At 40.7% G+C, this 20,700-nt stretch overlaps 1 protein-coding gene across 1 annotated transcript; it reads right to left on the minus strand.

Moving 5' to 3' along the window:
• Positions 1-3,241: 3,241 nt before the first annotated feature.
• LOC124805192 lies at positions 3,242-6,217 on the minus strand. The gene is made up of 2 exons (XM_047265689.1): positions 5,996-6,217; positions 3,242-3,483 (listed from the first exon to the last, which is right to left on the minus strand). The coding sequence occupies exons 1-2, from the start codon at positions 6,183-6,185 to the stop codon at positions 3,356-3,358; spliced, it is 318 nt and encodes a 105-aa protein (XP_047121645.1). The 5' UTR covers positions 6,186-6,217; the 3' UTR covers positions 3,242-3,355.
• Positions 6,218-20,700: the final 14,483 nt, after the last annotated feature.

A 20,700-nucleotide genomic window follows, 5' to 3' on the forward strand; every position in this document is an offset into this window, starting at 1 on the left:
AAGCAACACTTACGATGTTTTAGGTGCAGTTTGCCTATTACGAGAGCAGGGTGGAGAGGGAAGGCCTCTTGTGTTCACATCACGGGCGTTGTCACAAGTTGAAACCAGATACTCAGTGTACAAATTATAATCACTGGCCGCTATGTTCACACGAGAGAAATATAACTTTTATTTGGAACATCGTCGCTGTCGACTGGAAAACGATAACCAGGTGCAGAGCTGGATGTTCGTTAAGACACGATACACAGGCCAAATAACACAGTGGGCAGTAGTGACCTCTATGTTATAGTTCAATGTTCGCCTTATTAAAGTGGGGCGAAACCTAACTGCCAATGCGTTGAGCCAAATGTTTCAAGTGGGTGATGTGAGTGAGGTGTCCCAGGATGACAAGCAGCAACACAAGAGTCCCATCGTTCCCTGCAAGGATTTCTTGTGCTTCTGTTCCAGGGGGGACGAAGGATCCAAGTATGTGTTCTCTGGAGATCAGTCTTCGAGTGGAGGTCACATGTAGTTTCATCTGGACTGGGACATTCAGAAACTGGTCGCTGAGTACGAGTTTCAACCAATCGATAAATCATGTATTGATTACCTGGGGCCTTTGCCTCATTCCCAAAGCAGAAACCTTTTTGCCTTGGTCATAATCGACACTTTCACTAAGTATGTCTTGTTGATCCCTACATCTATTAATATTCAGCATCTTGAGAAAATTTTCGTCGGTTTTGGACCTTTAAAACTTTAGTTTGTGAGTATCAGCCTTCACTTCTAAAGAGTTCAAGTGGTTCTGTTTTGACAAGGAATAATACGTATTACCAAGATATCTTAGTATCTAAGGCCACATTCTACTGAAAAAATAAGCCATAACTTGAAATCATCCCCTCACTGTTTACCATTCAAGGTCCCAGATGTGATGGAACATGTTGCCAAATTGTCTATGATTTTCCTTCAATACCGCCCACCATGAAGCCCATCAGACCACTCCTGCCATGCTAAACATTCTCATTAAATTCTTCAGTGACCATTTTATGGCCGCTCAAGAATCTACTACTGGAATAGGGGGATCTGGAAGAAATAAAATAAAATGGGAGATTCTCAGGAGAAAGCTTGGTAGGAGAATGGGAAGCAAATCGCTTCAGTTAAAGTAGGGGATGAAGTGTTTCTCAAAACTTTTTGAGGACAAAGCCAATGCATTCAAGGCATCAGCAGAAAATGTTGCCCAAGTTTGTCAGACCTTATGTAGTAGGTGAAAGGCTCACACTGCTGTTCCCTTCGTGTTGAGGGATGCAAGAAATGGGTGATGGACAGACAACAAGCCCAAGTATTTAGAGAAAGGAGATTCCGGTTACCTACCCCAGTTCTGCCTTTATGTGAGAGTTTGAGATGTTGTGCTGGCTGTTGTTGACTCTTCCGTTTGGCTTGCCTTTGCTGTAGTGTGACTGGCTGTGTAAAGCTTTAATGGAGCAGGCTACACTAGTCACGAGGTCAGTTGATTTCCAACGAGGTTTGACAGAGAGTTGTTGGAACGACTGGGATAGCGCAGTACACCAGTGTGCCAATAATGGTGAGGCTATTACAGACAGGGTTTGCAGTCAGCACTGGAGTACTGCAGTGTCGCCTTTGACTTGGCACAATGCAGAGGGGCAGCACAGTTGAATGGAACTGCGTGGCAGAAGGCACACTTATTGAGTGGAATTGGTGTTGCCAGTGCCTGCAGTGGAATTCGTTGCTGTCTGTGGGAAGTTTATGCCTGGCTGCAGCCATGTTGTATCATGTGGCATTGTGCAGCCTCCTCACTGCTGCCAACTCCACCATTTCTTGTGGAAGAGCTGTTTGCTGCCAGACGTTGTGTCGTCTAAGATATTGAGTTGTTGTTGGCCCATTACCTGTTGGAAACTGTACTGCACTATGATTACACTCTCTTACTCTTCTGGTTCACCAGTGACCGAGTTCTGGCTCCTCTATGTGCTACATGAACTTACACCAGTTGAGTGTGCCTGTCGATGAGGCCAGTGTTAACAGTTGTGCCTTCCAAATGGTTTGGAAATCGTTCTGCAAGGCAAGTTGTATTTGAAGTGTTCTTATATGATGACAGTAGAAGTTCTAACTACTAGTAATTTGTCATTAATTCTTAAACTGGCTTTAATATATATTATGACGACTGTAAGACTTCAAAGCTGTCTGCTTCACCTTACAGCAAATTGGTATTATTTACGCTTGTCGGTTCCTTAGTCACCTGGTTCATCTGTGAATTGCTCTTATGTGTTTAATTATTACTGCTCTGATTGTCGTTACATAATAAGTGTGGGATAGTTTTTCCATTAGTTTTCACTTTCTTTTGTGGCAGTTTAAAGATGGAATTATGTTGATCATATAAACCGCAACAATTTGAAGTGTTGCGATTTATTGAGGAAAAAGCTTTTCCTTCTTGGGTTAATTAATTGGAACATTTAATGTCTTATATTGATGGTTCATAAAGGTTAGTGGCTTCATAAGTACCATCATACTTGATTGTCAGTTTGTTGTTCTTTAGTGTGTTGTGCAGTGAGATGTATCTGACTCTTTCATGTCAGGCGTTGCCTCAGGCACTGTCTCCACCCACTGTAGTGTGGTGGGCCACAGTTCAATTGCAGAATGCATATACACAACAGTGCCACCTGTTTGATTCAGGACACCTATGAATGCCTGCAGTTATATTTTGCTAAACAAATAATATTGCTATACTCTATTCTGAACTCGATTTGCCCCTTCAACTATTGTATCCCCTTTGGTTTCCTTTTTTGAATTAATTATTGAAAACTAGCGTATGGCTACATTAGCGACATCTGGTGATCTTACAACACAAACAAGTTGTGGCTATTGTATGGCAGCTTGTTTTAAACAGTAGTACTACTGACAACATGACCAGTGCATGTGATGTTATTTATATGTATTTGATGATGCTGGTGCTGATTCTCCATTTAACATTTGATGATGCCACTATGGCTGCAGTACATTAGGACAATGTTTTTATGAAACAGGTATGCCTATTCATATTAAAAGTGCACAAATGTATATTTTGTCAGTACTACTTTTCATTATGGTCTATGTATTGTTCTTAAGCTGTAGACAGTTTGAGAGTGTATTAATGCTTTTTCCATTTCTGCTGCAGGTCTGACGATGGTCATTAGAGACCGAAACCGGTAATCTGTTAACAAAAAGCTTGCGACCATAGATCTAAATTAAAGGAAACTTATAAACACATATGTTTGCTGCAAAGTGCAGTAGTGCTTTATTTCTGCCGTGTCAGTGTAGAGTACAGGACAATGTGAGCAGCTCCAGACTGCACCTCCATGGTGTGGCGCCTCCTCAGCAGCGGCGGCTACACGCTGTGTGCGGCTTTCCGGGCGGCGCCTGACCTGGCGTGGGGTCTGTTTGCAGCTCTGCTCGCAGCGTGTCGGCTGCCTGCACGAGCGTGTTTCGCGTGGCCGGCCCGGGCGTGAGCACCTGCTAAACAACAAAGGACAGACTTGATGATCAAGTGTCTCATCAGCAAATTCCAGTAGTCATTACAGCAACACCTGCCTACAGCTGGTGGAAACACTAAGCTTGAATTTTATGTGCATTTTTTATACTCGTATTTAAGAAGTGATTGACACGTAAATGTTTACTTTTCTTTCATTAGTGAAACTCTGGCAATTATATTTGTAATCATGTAACTCACACGGTAGCTGAGCTCTATGGAAAACAAAACTGTAGGCATGGAACTCAAAACAGTCTACCAATGCAAAGAGGAACATACGTGAATACAGTGTGTAACACACCAACACTATGTCTAACACACAAGAGAGTTTCGCAGTATTAATGTTGTAATTTTGAGAACTGGAGTAAATTTTTATGTAACGCATTTTGACACTATTTTCTAACTATTTTCTTATCAATTAATATGATTATGCAATTTAAATGCAATATCTAGAAAGGAATTATGTGCTAACACGTAGCAAATACTCTAGTCCAGTCAGGGCCGTTTCCTACAGTGAGCTGTCAAAGAATGTATTTGAGTTAGGGATCATTGCCACTGGGCACAGATGCTCACAGTGCAGTAGAGTCTGACAGATGTGCTCAGGCATAGTGGCTGCCAGCAGCACGTAGCGCTGCACATTGTTGGGTACCAAACTGGAAGAAATTTGTGTTATGGCCAGGCATAATTATGGTGTTAACTGGGAACAGTGCAAAAAGCATGAATTGGAATTAATGTGAAAGAAGAGCGCTGTGGGCCATAAACTGTGTATTGCAAAGGGACAAGACAAGCCTGTTGCCATGCATTGTGGGCGTTTATTATTTTATGCAGCACCAGCAACCACTCACTAAATTAAGGCCAGAACAACTTTAACATTTAGAAGTATGTCAAGGCTAGCCAATGTAGTAGTTTCATTTTGTGAATAATTACCAACTTAAAGTTAACACTGTGGTACAAGAGCTAACACCTGAACAGTTATCAACTAGGGTCCTATCTGTCACTATTAATTAAAACTGAGAGCCACTATTGAAGACAAAAAGACAAAAACTGCTGACCTAATTTAATTTTAATAATTTGTTTAAAAAACTGAAAATTATAAAAATTTAAAAATAATTAAATCTGATCGTTAAATATCAGCGAAATCATCACTTAAAAACCACTATTAATATTCAGTGACAACGAAAAAGTAATTCCATTATTGTAAATGAGAAAATTTAAATTCCTTGAGTAATCAACAATTTCTGCTCTCATTTCCAAAATACATAACAGTGTTATGCAAAATTAATCAGTGGTTATTTAATGAAAGATATATGCTGAAAAGACATACTTTGCTTAACAGAAAATATTTACGAACGATTATAATTGTAGAAATATTAACAGTAGGCGCTATGGCAGGCTGTGCGAAGCTATTTATTTTGAAAACTGAGTGCCAAACAATTGGGAGTCGAGTGCATTGCTTAATGCAATTTGTCTTACTGATTTCATGATTAGATTTAGTTCATGTTGCTAACTGCGAGTTTGCGTCTGAGCTCAAGTAAGTGTTGGGCCCATTCCCACCTGACTGGCTTGCAGTAACTATTGTGTAAATACTTTTCCAAGTTAATAACAACTATACAACATTTTTCGCTCACACCATGAACTGGCAACCATTTACATTAAGCATTACAATCTAAACTAAAAAATGTGTTACTTCAGTACCTGAAATTTCGCTAACCACTTTGCTGTATTTAGTACCTGTCAAAATTCCCTCAACCATTATTGTATTGAAGCAGTAGAGCAATAACATTTCGGTTATAACAGATCCTACATTTTTTTATTTCATTTCTTGTTCAGAATAGATGCTCTTTCCCAGTCAATACGGATATTAGGAACATGTCCCATCAATTATTCAAATTATCCAAAAGGACAGATACGTGATAAGTGTTCAGTGTATGTCTCAGCACTCAACATTGAGAACATGCTTGTTAGTTTATTATTAATGTCGTACTTGCTTGGCTGAAGACAGCATCATAATTTCGCATTGCTTATGGTATGTGGATTTTTGTTAGTATCGGTACATGTTCAGCAACAAATTGTCATAGAAATCTGTTGCGCAAATTTAGTACCAAGATACATAGACGACTAGTGCTTATGTGTTACTTGCCTCTAAATGATATGCTGTTGAGCTACATGGAAGTGAGGTATCATAGTGATCAGTAGATAGCCCCTCAGTACGACACAAATGTAAGCCTAATGCCCTTTCAACATGGGTCCATATTTAGCAAGCGTAACTATTTTAATGGGCCATAATATCCATATTAAAGGGAAATGTAACTGAATGTAGCAGCATATTTAGCCTATTGAGAACCGTGCTAGTCGTATAACTGCAATATCACCACAACCTGACAACGTGAATGCTGCCTGCAGACATTCACAATGTCAGAACGCCTGCCTGGGGAAGCCAATAGTGCCGTCATGATGGCTAGACCTGTGCACCGCCTGCCCACTTGAGCTGCTGCTTACCTTTGACTGCCCGCCTGCTCTCTCCACTTAGACCCTCCTCATCACCGCAGCCGTTGGAGTCGTCGTCTGCTGAGCTGTCATTCTCGTCGTCATCCTCGAACACTTCGTCTCCATCGTCTGCAGCAGCCAGCGGCGTGCAGTACGCCACAAGCAACACACCAGAGATCAGCAGGACGAGGGCTGCCTTCATGGCTGTAGTGGCTTCTAAGTTGAGGGCCTTGCTAGAAGTGCCACAAGCGAGCACACCGGCCTCCTCTTATACGGCGCGTCGGACACTTATCGCTCATACTGTGGCACGCAAGGACAGCTACTCGGGACATACTTCGAAATATGTGATTAGCCGTATCGTTGTGCTATTTTAACGGCAAAAGTATCTTCGTGGACACGGTAGTAAAACTTGAAGCTCAAGGATCTAAAAGACGCTAGCAAAATTGTAATCTCTACAGCTGATAAATGCAGTAGAACCAAGAAAAACATTTGATGTATCTTAAAGTGTATAGACATGAATTACAATCCTCTTTCTTTTGTAGGAACAAGGATATAAATGAGTAATCAATCGTTTTAATAACTAATTTAAAAAAGACAAAGAATTGACTCATTTACTATTAACGTATTTCTTGTTGCTGTTACTTTGCATTGTCATGTTCTACATTTAACTGAAATTGTCCAATGTTATTCACTGCATTCTCTGATTATTTATGTGATAATTCGTTATCCCATTTTAGGAAGACTTAATAGTATTTTTTGTTTTGTTCCATTAATTGTGAGCTATAAATTTGTATTATGTAATCTATTGACTCTACGACCTGACAATGTGCTTGTGAACCCCGGTACTGATGTTTGGTGCCCTATAACTACATTCCATATTAAGAACTTTCTTTCACTTTTTTTCTCAGTGCTTCATCCACTGTGACAAATACCAACAACAGTGGTAGCTTCTAACAAGGATTCGCATAATTATTAGCAGGAGCCATTCTTTCAGATTTACTTCATTACTATTCAAGATTTTCGTATATAGAGTGATGCTAAGAGAATCATATCATTTCGTCCTCCTGACAGGTATAAAAATAAAACTTTCTCTTCACCTACCACCTAGAACCGACGCCCACCATCAACATCAGTATTGGTTTTGTCTTTCATGGACACTAATGCATACATTGTGGTATGAAACAAACAGCCCTTGAGCCTAATCTTGAGAAACTGCTTCTGATGCCTAAAAACGCGCTGTGTAAATTTATGAAAGCAGCTGTCTGCTTGCATATGACTTACACATTGTTACTTCGTTGTATGTGGTTGGCAGGATGACATGATGTGCAATTCCCTGTGAGGTCAGCCTGCTGCATTGGCACTTTGGTCATCTAATTCAGGTGGCATGTTGCAATATTAAATCGATGAAGTGCCTATGCTAAATTTCATTTCTGTTGTTCCTCTCTGTTGGTGTTGTATTGTATATATTACATAGTAGCTAGCCTTGGTTTCAACTCTCGTCTTGTAGCTTCTGGGAAACACTTTAAAAGTTTCTACATCCACCTCTAATTTCATTTAATGGCGTAACACTGCACCTTCCATTAGAATAAACCGGCAGGAATATTGCTCCGGATGTTCTAGGAACAATCTCGTCAAACGTTGCGAATTTTGTTGGTCTTCCTGATGCTATGAATCTCAGCCTCAATGCATATGATTTAACCTCTCAAAGTTTAACCTCTCAAAGCTATAACATTATGTTACCAGATTCAATCCTCTGAACGTATCCCCTTAATATCAATAATACTTTTCATTATTCTCCAGATTTTCCTGGTTGGGTTAATAACAGGAACAATAATGGAGAGTTATTGTCTATCATACATTTTATTCTTAACATTTCTTGGTGGTATATTAGTTTTATTTATTTATATTATATATATTGTCTCGGGTTCATCTCGTACATGGTTGTACAACATTCCATGAATTTATAATCTCATCTACTAATTTAAAACATAATTTATTATCTTAACTCACTGAAACTGCTCTAATAACATACAATTCTTTGAAATTATTGTAGGACCTTTATCAGATATTTACTGAAATTACAGAGCCCTTGAACATATTATTGACGAAAGAAAAACTATTGAGTGATCTGCCGCTTGTCAGACTGCGTTTCACGCCTTGAAACAGGCACTGTCTTCAGGTGCAATGTTATTATTTTCCAACTTCGAATACGATTTGATTTTATCCTGTAATATGAGTAATTTTGCATTCAGATGGACCGACAATAAGGAACATCCAGTGCGATACGCATCCAGACATTTGATTAAAGCAGAGTGGAATTATTCCACACTGTAGATGGACATGTTAGCACTTATGTATGGTATTTGTAACATACATTGTTTTCTCTATAAACAAATGTTCAAAGTAGTGTTGGATCATGCCGCACTAAAAGCGTTCGTTGGGACTGACAGATCAGTTCAGTTGGTGGACACAATGGGCATTAAAGTAGAGTGAATCCGATTGCAAGATACTGCACAAATTAGCCAACCAATGAAGAAGAATAGTAACAACAGTAGATTAAGACAGAGTTTTTGGCACTGGGTAATAGCGTTCCTGAATGGCAGAGAGCATAGACAGTGACGCTGTGTGTAAGGTATTTTGGTCAAAGCCACAAATCGTGATATTTGTTCCAAGAACATCAAAAACAAAATTCCACACGAACTTTCTAAAGGAAAGGGGTCTGTTACGCCACAGGATAATATTGCAGGCCGATGAAGCAATTGTTAAAGTGTTCCCTGGTCGGTATCAGAGGTGAAACCAATTCAGACTACTATACAATACATACAGGATGACAATTATTGAACTACATGAAATAGAATCGTTACATCTTCTGAACAGTTTGCGTTAGGACATTTAAACTCCACAGTTGGCCCAGTGGCATGAGCGGAATCAGTTGGCGTATATGATTTGGTTTAGCGACGAAGCCCACCTTCATTTAGATGGGTTCATCAATAAGCGAAATTGGAACATTTTGGGGACTGAGAACCCCCATTTCGTGATCTATACGTCTCTTCACCTTCAACGGGCCTGACTGTGCGGTGTGTAATGTCCGGTCACGGAATAATCAATGCGATATTCGTTGATAGCAGAGTGACTACCGGACGGTAAGAGACAGTTCTGGAATAACCCTAAAACCGCTGCTGTAATGAAAACAGCCATTCAGGACATCATTGACAGCATCGATGTTCCGACACTTCAGAGGGTCATAGAGAATTTCGGTATTCGTCTGTAGCATACTATCACCAACGATGACAGGCATATCGAACGTGTCATAACCTAAATCCGAATCTTTCTTTTTAAAATTCAGTCTTGATCGCACCACGTATGCTACAAGAATAGGTGACCGGTTTCGGTCATATCACATGACCATCATCAGACCTTTAATTTAATTTAGAAAGTAATATAAACCTTACTAACTGACAATAAAATATGACAAAAAGGCTTATATGGACAAAATACCATAAGACTTGTTATACCCATGACATCCTTCGAAGATGGTAGGTGGAGCACTCTTCTCAGCTGCTGTGATGTCAACTGGTGCCAGCAAGTGACGGGCATACGCTTAAATACGACCTCACGTCAATCAATCAGTGTAAAACGGGTTCACATGTCAAAACGTTAAAAAAAACAAAGTACAATAATAAAATAAAAATAGTTATGTATAAAATATCTCTTTACAACCGTGGAACTACTTAAATATTGTATAAAAGATACAATATACAATATGTAAGTAGTTCCATGGTTGTAGAGATATATTTTATACATAACTACTTTTATGTTATTATTGTACTTTGTTTTTTTACGTTTTGACGATTATGTGAACCCGTTTTATACTGATTGGTTGACGTGAGGTAGAGGGAGAAGAGGTAGGTGGAGCATCTTCGTATTTAAGCGTATGCCCGTCACTTGCTGGCACCAGTTCACATGACAGCAGCTGGGAAGAGCGCTCCACCTACCATCTTCGAAGGATGCCATGGGTATAACAAGTCTTATTGTATTTTATCCTCATAAGCATTTGGTCATATTTTATTGTCAATTTAGTAAGGTTTCTATTACTTTCTAAATTAAATTACAGGTCTGATGATGGTCATGTGATTCGACCAAAATATGTCACCTATGTTCATGTAGCATACGTGGTGCGTTCAAGACTGAATTTTAAAAACAAAAATTTTTTTTAAAACTTTTTGAGTGCTGTTCCAAAAATGTTTCTTAAAATTGTTCTAAATCCGAATCTCCATAGCGACAGTTACATGCTGAATAAAGTGTGTCCACACTGTAGTTTGAAACTAATTTAGTTTTCTCATACAGTTCAATATTTTTTACCCAGTAGAATGGAATACAAACCAGGAAGAACAACAGAAATGGCGTGTAGGGAGGGCACTCCACGGAGCTAAATTGCCACATGCCACCTGAACTGGACGACCAAGGTGCCGATGCAGCAGAGTGACCTCACACGGAAAGGAGCATAACGTGATTCTGTCAACCACGCAAAATAAAGCAACGGTGTGCAGAGCGTGTGTCGTGCTTGGGTAGCTCAGTTGGTAGAGCACTTGCCCGCGAAAGGCAAAGGTCCCGAGTTCGAGTCTCGATCCTGCACACAGTTTTAGTCTGCCAGAAAGTTTCATATCATTGCACACTCTGCTGCAGATTGAAAATCTCATTCTGGAAACATCCCCTAGGCTGTGGCTAAGCCATGTATCCGCAATATCCTTTCTTTCAGGAGTGCTAGTCCTGCAAGGTTCGCAGGAGAGCTTCTGTAAAGTTTGGAAGGTAGGATACGAGGTACTGGCAGAAGGACGGCTGTGAGGACGGGTCTTGAGTCGTGCTTGGGTAGCTCAGTTGGTAGAGTACTTTCCCGTAATAGGCAAAGGTCCCGTGTTCGCGTCTCAGTCCTGCACACATTTTTAATCTGCCAGGAAGTTTCATATCAGCGTCCACTCCGCTGCAGAGTGAAAATCTCATTCTGGAAACATCCCCCAGGCTGTGGCTAAGCCATGTCTCCGCAATATCCTTTCTTTCAGTAGTGCTAGTTCTGCAAGGTTCGCAGGAGAGCTTCTGTAAAGTTTGGAAGGTAGGAGACGAGGTACTGGCAGAAGTAAGGCTGCGAGGACGGGGCGTGAGTCGTGCTTGGGTAGCTCAGTTGGTAGAGCACTTGCCCGTGTAAGGCAAAGTTCCTGTATCCCACTTCTTAGTGTATTGATTCTTCCTGACTAGTCTTAAACTTCAGCCTACTCTTCATCACTACTATATTGTGATCTGAGTCTATATCTGCTCCTAGGTACGCCTTACAATCCAGAATATTATTTCGGAATCTCTGTCTGACCATTATGTAATCTAATTGGTGTAGAACCCAGCATAATTTGTCGACTCTTTCTAGTATGCTGCTGACTATAACCCGCCTCCCGTCATCCAAATCAGGCTATTAAATGCGATGTAACTACCTTTCAAGTCTAAATATGTCAGAAATGTCTGAGTAATGTGTGTAAACTGCAGCATCCTAATTCTTAGTTCTGTGTTCACCAGTGAAATTATTATAAAACTGATGTAGAAAAAAATGTACAGTACCTTTCACCAAAAACTCAAAACACTGTGAGGAAAATAAAACTGGAAAGTAATTAGAACACCAATTTATGAGGTCTGCTTCATGTTGTCTTGAAAAGTGTACTTCACCAAGAGAGTTTGCATTACTGGCTGTGACGGTTGTAGATAACTGTTTTGCTTCTAAGTGTTATAGTACTTATGCGAAACGGAATTACCTGGGAATATTAAATGTATACAAATAAGGGGACATATACTTCACAAGTTCGATTGACCAGTGGGGACTGCAACATAAATGGTCAAATAGATCAATATGCAGGAGCCTATAGGTAGATAGTAACTGTCCAGCAAAACAAGTATTAATTGAGATGGTTCAAATGGCTCTGAGCACTATGGGACTTAACATCTGAGGTCATCAGACCTCATTTAAACCTAGCTAACCTAAGGACATCACAAACATCCATACCCGAGGCAGGATTTGAACCTGCGACCGTAGCTGCCGGTTGGTTCCGGACTGAAGTGCCTAGAACCGCTCGGCCACAACGGCCAGCTATTAATTGAGACTCCAGAGGCATTTGTCATCCACCTAGGTATCATTTCTATAGGAACTGGGAGGATAAGATTAGAGTAATAATAATATGAACAGATGTACTTCTGTATTTATTCTTCCTGCAGTCATAACGTGACTGGAACGGAAAGAATCCCTAACATGTAGCGCCATGTTAACTACAACTTCTCACATGTTCTGTTGAGTATGTGTGCAGATGCAGATCTATTGAAAATCTGTATGCGTATTTTATAAACATTTTAATGTTAATCTTCCTCTTTTAGTTTTATAATAAATGATTACAATCGTATTCTTTCTTGCACGGGATTTACTGCTTTGATCAAGAGCCATAGCGCCTTCCATATATATTCTGTGTGTCGGTTCTTTCATTTGACTTAACGTTGCTGTACCGTGATTGGCTGCATGGAGCTTTAATGGTGTTGGCTAGGACGGTCATTAGATTGGTCGATTTCCAGCGAGGTTTGACACAGAGTTACAGGGCGACCAGGAGAGGGCAGTATACCGTGCGCCAATGGTGGTGAGGCTGTTGTGTTCGGGGCTGGAAGCCAACGCCGAAGCAGTCTAGGTTCGATGCTGGCTTGGCGCCACGCAGAGGGGTGGCACAGCTGCGTGGGACTATACAGGGGCTTCTTACCGTATGGTAACTGGGTTGGCAGCGCCCACAGTGGAATCCATTGCTGTCTGTGGGTGGTTTACGCATGGATGCTTCCATGTCCCGTCCCATAGACTCACGCGACGTCTTCAGCCTTCTAGCTGCTGCTGCTGACTGCTTCCTTTCTTGTGAGTGAGATGTTTCTTGCTAGACGTACTGTCCTCTTATAAGCCTCCTACCTCTCTGACTAATTAGGCTTTTCTATATGACTGTATACCTAAAGACCCTAATCTGTGGGGAAAAGGCATCTACTCCGAAGAATAATGCAAAACCGAGAGAAATAGATGAAGTTATAACCGATTCGCTACTGCTCAGTACTTTAGCAATGACGATTAGAAACAAAGTTTGGTTACCTTTACATATTTTTAATGCGTAAACTAATTTTTAATTAACAGTAGTTAGTGGAAAATTTGGAAAAAAGGTTTTCAAAGTATGTCATTAATGAAAACAACCAATGGTCACCACTTCCTCACAGGAGCTAAAATAATTAAATTTGAACTGAACTTTATACTGGTGAGCAGTTTTACGTAAGAATAGTTATTGGCATCATGACGTAGAAACAGTACCTAACGCACACTTTCAAGTTTTTTACACCACACATGTCACAGTAGTCAGATAATAAACAAATAGCAAACACATACAACATATTATATTAATTTTCATAGATCAATTAAAGTAAGATTGTTTACTGGCTGTGGACAGAAACTTTTGGTTACGTTACTCACCGTAATTGTAGCAAGCAGAAAGATTGAATTTGCTCATTGCTAAGGACTGTCATTTACATAGCAGTTACGCTGATATTTCTTTGTAGTAAAAGTTATAAATTATGCCACAAGCTATAAATTAGAAACTGTGCTTTGACAGTGAAATTCAGTGTCCAAGTTACGTAAAGTTTTATTACCAATTTTTTATCATGAAAGTTACTCTATTCTTAGCAAATGAATTAATACTGACTTTTGCATCATTGTGTTTCTGACATTATTCATACTACATCCAAAGTTTTCATTATTACGTAATTGTCCAAAAGTTCGAAAAATTATGTTTTGATAAACTAATAACTTAATGTTCACTTCATTTTCTGCTTATCTCGGTTCGTACAAAGGGGTGGGATGGATACTACTTGGATAACGACTTAGGAAAATTATTTACGTGACAATATGCATGAAAACAATGTTATTTAAGTAATGAATTTCCAACTCCGTTGGTCAGCCTATTACACTTCTCGTTATAAAACGCCTAGATCTTCCTTAACTTTATGATGTCGTTGGTTTGTCGCGCGGCTTCATGTAGTGGTAAAATAGGGCACAGGTGGATCCTGCCATACCATAGCCAGTAACAAGGGCCCACAGCACTCTTGATCTTATGTGATTACTCTTGTTGCATTTGTACTGGGCGCACTAAATGCCATACACATACCTTGCCCATATTAAACATTTGCCAAAACAACCATTTCAATTTTCACTGCTCTGCATTTTCTAAATAGACTTTTTAACTCCGCACTTTTGCATAGTCACGCCGGCAAATTCACACAACCAACGACAACAACCGGCTCCTCACGACTCATAACTGCTCGCACGCCCAGCGATAATGCTCTTACAGTTTATTATACTCTTTGATAATAGCTTTTCCCTGACTAGGCCAGCGTATCTACTTACAAAATGTTAACGTTCCATGTGCATTCTCTTCCTTAAATAACAAATAGCATTTGTAGCTTGACAGCATATTTACAATAATAATATTCGGCACAACTAATAAAACAAACTTCTTAAAACACATATAAAATATATGATCATCCACAGAGTTGTGGTTTTATACTCTGAGCTATTAAGTTGTTGTAACCACTTTTCCAGTTAGAAACCGTACTGTGCTGTGATTGCATTGTCTTTCTGTTCTGATTCAACATTCTCCCAATTCTGTCTCTTCTATAGTGCTACGTATATTTAAACTGGTTTCTTGTTACTGCTTATGAGGCCAGTGTTAGCTGTTGTGCCTTACAAGAGAGTTGACTGTTATTTGTAGGAGCCACGTACTGTTTAAAGTAGACGTTCTAATAACCAGTAACTCTGACGTTTATTCTTAGTCGGTTTCTTAATTCGCTAGTGCTTCCGAGAATTATTATTATGGGATTAAGTACTAATCCGCTGCCTGCTCTGATTCTGGTTACATAAGAAAAGCGGAATAGTTGTTCCATTAATTTTCACTTTCTTATGTGGCACTTTAAGGATAGAATCAAATTGGTCACATGAACTGCGACAGCTACCAGTGTTTAGAATTATTTTAAAAAAAATTCCTTACCTCCACCGCTTGATTAATACGAATTTGTTTGCTTTACATTGGTGGTTGATAAATGTTGGTGCCTTGAAAAGTACTATCACACTTGGCCATTAATTTATTATTCGCTCATGTATTGTAGAGTGCGCCTTATTTTGTCTGTGTTGCATCAGACTTGGTCACCGTGAAGTGCAGTCAGGAGGGCTTATGGCCTCTGAAGAGTGCCATACAGGATTGGCACAATAATTGATGTGTTTCAACGTTGTTAAAAAAAGGTTTTCTCTTAAAATTATAGTATGCTTGTTATAGTATTTTAAGTTAACAGAGTTAAGGAGTTTTGATTCTAACGAGCCCATTGGGCTAGAAGTTTGATAAATTAAACTGTCACCTAAAACAATTTCTCCAAAGGGGTTTTGATTCATTAATATTCTTAAAAATTTTATTTTGCTTAAAGTTCCCCTTTTCAGGGGGTTGGTTGAACCTTTGATGCTTATTCTGTTTATGATACATGAAATTATTGTAATTGGACTCAAATTACATTTTTCGTTTTGAAATATTATTCTACTTGTGGTGACTCTCAGTTAGTATTGAAAGGTCTTGTTATGATTACTAACGTGTCTTCAATTGAGTGATACATGCAGCCTGTATCTGAAATGAAGTAGAAAATGAGAGGTTTGGCAGAGTGGTACATATCAAACATATTTCACATATCAATCCATGACTGCATTAGTCAGGAGATGGTGTTAGGCATGGTTGAACAGTTTTGTGCACTGCCAAGAGGCTAGAAACACATGCCATCCGAGCTGTCATGGTAGGAGGTCTGTTGGGCAACGATTTCAATGTGTTTGTGGAACCAGGGTAAATGAGACGTCTGTGTGAAGTTTTATAATCTTTATTTGAAAACAGTTACAAAAAGTTGTCGACATTACGCCCTCCTGCCTGAATGCACTCCTTGTGAAGACCTTGGAGTGAATGTCGCACTCTTTCAAACTCTCCTGGCAAAGAATTGGAAGCTGCCATAATACGTGCTATCAATTCTTCATCAGTCTCAGTGGGTTTCTGAAAGACAAAAGATTTTAGGTGGCGCCAGAAGAAAAAATCAGTGAACATCAAATCGGGAGAACATACAGACCATGCCACTGGCCCACCGCGCCCTATCCATTTGTGACCAAAGGTTTCGTCCAGATGCATTTGCATTGCATGTGCAAAGCGTACACATGCACTATTGTGTTGGTACCTCATTCCCCGTCTCATGCTGAGTGCAACATGTTTCAACAATTTTGGCAGTGTATCTCGTAAAAAGGTTAAGTATCTCTCTGAGTTCAGTCGCTAGGAAAACATGTGTGAACAGACCAGATTATCGCCTGCCAATGTGGCCCAGATGTTGGCAGCGAAGCAGTCTCGGTCATCAACAATGGTTGCGTGCAGATTTTCCCTTGCCCACATTTATTGGTTGTGGCTGTTGAACATAGCCTCTCTTGTAAAAGATGCCACGCCTGAAAAAGTACGTGATTTGGAAAGACCGGTTGAATGGCACACCTTTGTCAAAAAAGATCCAGAGGAAAATGTTTGCAGGACGAGGTTGTGGCCTGGAAACAGTAAATGTTTGTCCTACGTTGGTGGGATGAGGAGCTGGATGTTGATGTTAATATTAGTGAGGGTAGATATGATCAAAGAATTAGCAGCCTGTTTGTAAAGAAGATAGACACCCTATTTTGAGAGTAGCCGAAGCCTATGATGTCTACTCTTGAAAGAGTGTCACGTTTCTCAGTAGAGAGTACCGATCAGTTAACTGAGTTGTTGTGGTTGTTTGTTGGGTAACATCAACAGGCTAATGTTTTACAGGATAATCATGGAGTAGTTTATCCAGGTTCATCCATTGACCATAGGCTGCTTGCAGAAGATAATTGTGGGAGCATTCGAAGGTGCAGATACGTTGTGAGACTTCTGAAAGTTGCTGTTAAATAAATGCGTGGGTGCTTGTAAGAGGAAAGATTTGCTAGACCAACATGTATACTGCGTACAAGGGCCGGCCGGAGTGGCCGAGCGGTTCTAAGCGCTACAGTCTAGAACCGCGCGACCGCTACGGTCGCAGGTTCGAATCCTGCCTTAGGCATGGGTGTGTGTGATGTCCTTAGGTTAGTTAGGTTTAAGTAGTTCTAAGTTCTAGGGGACTGATGACCTCAGAAGTTAAGTCCCATAGTGCTCAGAGCCATTTGAACCTTTTTTTTTTTTTACGTACAAGGCAAGGATAACAATTTTCCTCATTGTGTTAATGAAATGCATCTTTGCATTTTGGTATTATGTGTTGCGATCTCCGAAGAACTGGCGATGGCATTATCTTGGAGGGTATGGGAGCAGAGGACAGGTCCAGAAAATTGTTTAGTGAAAAACCAGTGAGCAATGTCAATATAGACAAACTTTTGGCTGGAATTCGTGAACATTCTTTATAGTGACCATGAATGGGGGAACTAAATCTGAGCAATAACCTGGGCATTGTGAATAACATGTATGAAGTCAGAGCTGGTCAGTCACATTATGTTACTAGCACTGTATGCTATTTTTCAAGATGCCTGACCTTTTTGTCAGGCAATCTATGATACCTAAGGGTAGGTGGATGAACAGCTGATGCCAGAAGCAAGGGGCACATTCTGCATTATGCAGAATGCTCCCATTCATGCACCATCAAAGGTGGGCGACTGCTTTGTGTGCATGCATTTTTAGGACCCGAACATGTGTGTGCTCTTCTGGATTATGGAGTAATGTCCCCTCCTGGAGTATGCCTGGTACACGCGTTATAAACAACTGACCTTGTTCCCAGAGCTAAATGTGATGAGTTGGATGAGTCATGTGGTGGAAGGACAAGCACTTAGTGTCGTTGCTCAGTCTTGTATCAGACTGAGATTCCAGGGTCTCTAGTGGCCATTTGTGTGCTTCGTTGGTAAAAATTTGGCTCTGAAGACTTATGGGTTGTGATTTTTTTGTAATTGACCCAGTGTTTGGTTGATTATGTGGGTCGTCGTCGTATATAAATTTAGGTCACAGGAGAGTATTAAGTTTTGTACCCATAGCATTGGCACGAAGTTATGTAGAGTGAGTGTAGAGCACGCGAGGGTTGATGTTACCCACTTACCCAGAGGTCAATCTGCGAGTGGTGGGCAAATTTCCGGATGTGTTGATTAATAGATTGCGAGTAACTACTAAAGTTGGATACCGGAACCAGCTCATCTGAGTCCATCAGGCTCCCTACTGGTCAACTCCTGAATTGCAACATTTGCATATAATCGAATATTAATTTTCTGATGGTGTCATCTATCCTTCGCCTCACCTTACACTATATTTCTGGTTTCTAAGCCTCATGGGAAGGGGTTTAGACCTATAGCTTATTACCAGGAGATAAATCATTATAGGCCTACTATCAGATGCTTTTACCAGGAGAGTCTAAGTCTTTAACGTCTTTGTATACCGCCTACAACCTTACTGCGTTTAATAGGGTAATATTTGGACTAGCCAGAGGAGCGGCGGTCTGATGGCGTCCATTGGATTACGTCTGGAGGACTTTAAGTTCATGTCTGTTTACAGAGCCAGTTCTGCAGAGCGGGTACACCACATCCGCCATGTGTACTGCCACATCAAAGAAGCGGGTCTGACTGTTAAATCAAACAAAGTAACCTTCACCTGGGACGAAATATGAAAACTGGGATCCCTCGACAACGGTTGGAACCAGTTCATTCATTCCAGTCGCAAAAGACAAGACAGGTACCATCTGTTTTGTTGGAACAGTGATTTTCAATCTGAATTCATGATGAATTTCACGCAGATAGCAGCTCCTATTATGTCATTACGTACCATGAGTAGAACAGTTGTATGGGGTGAACCCACAATAAGTTGCCTTTGAAGCATTAAAATGAGTCCAAAACTAGCACTAGTGTCAGGGATCCCTGATTTTATTTGCCCGTTTATTGTTCAAACCAACACTTCCCATGTTTGGGATGCAGTTGTCCTATTACGAGAGCAGGGTGGAGACGAAAGGCCTCTTGTGTTCACATCATGGGCGTTGTCACATGTTGAAACCAGATACTCAGTGTGCAAATTATAATCACTGGCCGCTATGTTCACACGAGAGAAATATAACTTTTATTTGGAACATCGTCGCTGTCGACTGGAAATAGATACCCAGGCGCAGAGCTGGATGTTCGTTAAGACACGATACACAAGCCAAATAACACAGTGGGCAGTAATGACCTCTAAGTTCTAGTTCGATGTTTGTCATATTAAAGTGGAGCAAAACCAAACTGCCAATGCGTTGAGCCAATTGTTTCAAGTGGGTGATGTGAGTGAAGTGCCCAGGTTAATACGCAGCAACACAGGAGTCCCAACATTCCCTGCAGAAGGATTGACGCGCGCTTAACTCGCTGTGCAGAACTGGTAATTACGATTTTGGAAAGCGCCAAAGAGTTTGGGGTCAGTTTCACCTTCTAATTGTAATTTATTGTAATTTAATAACACTTTTGCAACCAAAGTGGCACGTAGACGAACCTTTACCGAATGCAACTCTTTCACGGCTGAAGGCCTCGAAACAAGAAATCTTAACAAATCAACAAGATAAAAATCCAGTTCAGAATGCAATAAAGTAATTTAAAAAAAAACAACACACAGCAAGGTAGATAGAACGAACATATGCAAGGTGCAATACAAATTGCTGAAAGCCAAAAACATCGACAACATTAAGATGCAATTAAAGAGGCAAATAAAATAAAAAACATATCGCATGTTAAATTTGCAAATTTTTTAAGGAAAAAAGGAAAATAACCATAAGCCTTATATTTTAAGTAGCTGAAAACAGATAATTAAACACCGGTGGCACTCAGAAGCCTCCAGGGAAGTCGGTTTGCCCTCGTTCACGTAGGCGAGACAGGTGGTAAGACCAATTACACTTGATCCGTCAGAAACCCAACCAAGGCACAGCCATGGACCGACCGACAAAACAACTTGCTCCCCACCAATCGGTACATGAGAACTTAAACCCCAAATGTCACGAACGTCAGTATCCTCAAGGAAATATGTATTAAGCTATCAAAACCACGCACTACGTTGGACAGCCCAAACAGGTGAGGAAAGTACGCTGCCTGAAATTACTTCAGTGGCCAGGGCACGAAGCTCGTACCGTTCAGACAGCTCCACACACGCTCCGACACTGTGCAGGGAGCGGCAGCGGACCCAGCGACTGCACTGCGAGGAGATATCTTCCTTGGTACGCAGCAACCGTCCGACTGCCTGCTTGTCCGTCAGCTACTGCTGCTCCGTTGCGACTACACTGCTGGTGCGTCTGCCACTCACTTCCAGGCACACGACGGCGGAAATACTGGCTCGGACCCAACCATGCAGAGGAAACACATTCACTGGCTAAACGACATCCATGCACCAGGGAAGGACTGACCCAAGTTCCACAAGATGGTAATTGAAGGGGCCCAGAAGCGCTCAGAGAACCGGTTACACGTCGCCTGATGAGACGACCAACCTCTCAGAGCCACTACGCCAAGAACATTTAAAATAATCGTCAGTGGGAACAAAGCCAACTAACGCACAATCTGACAAACACTTGCACTAAGACCTGAACGATACAACAGCAATTAAGCATGCATGAAG

This window comes from Schistocerca piceifrons, chromosome 7 (genome assembly GCF_021461385.2).
Source record: "Schistocerca piceifrons isolate TAMUIC-IGC-003096 chromosome 7, iqSchPice1.1, whole genome shotgun sequence".
Taxonomy (NCBI): domain Eukaryota; kingdom Metazoa; phylum Arthropoda; class Insecta; order Orthoptera; family Acrididae; genus Schistocerca; species Schistocerca piceifrons.

Bases quoted from the DNA above. Each gene is read 5' to 3' on its own strand.
- LOC124805192 (XM_047265689.1), bottom strand. From the start codon at position 6,185: ATGAAGGCAGCCCTCGTCCTGCTGATCTCTGGTGTGTTGCTTGTGGCG. The intron at 3,484-5,995 runs GTAAGCAGCAGC...TTTGTTGTTTAG, and splicing joins GAGCAGGCGGGCAGTCAAAG to CAGGTGCTCACGCCCGGGCC.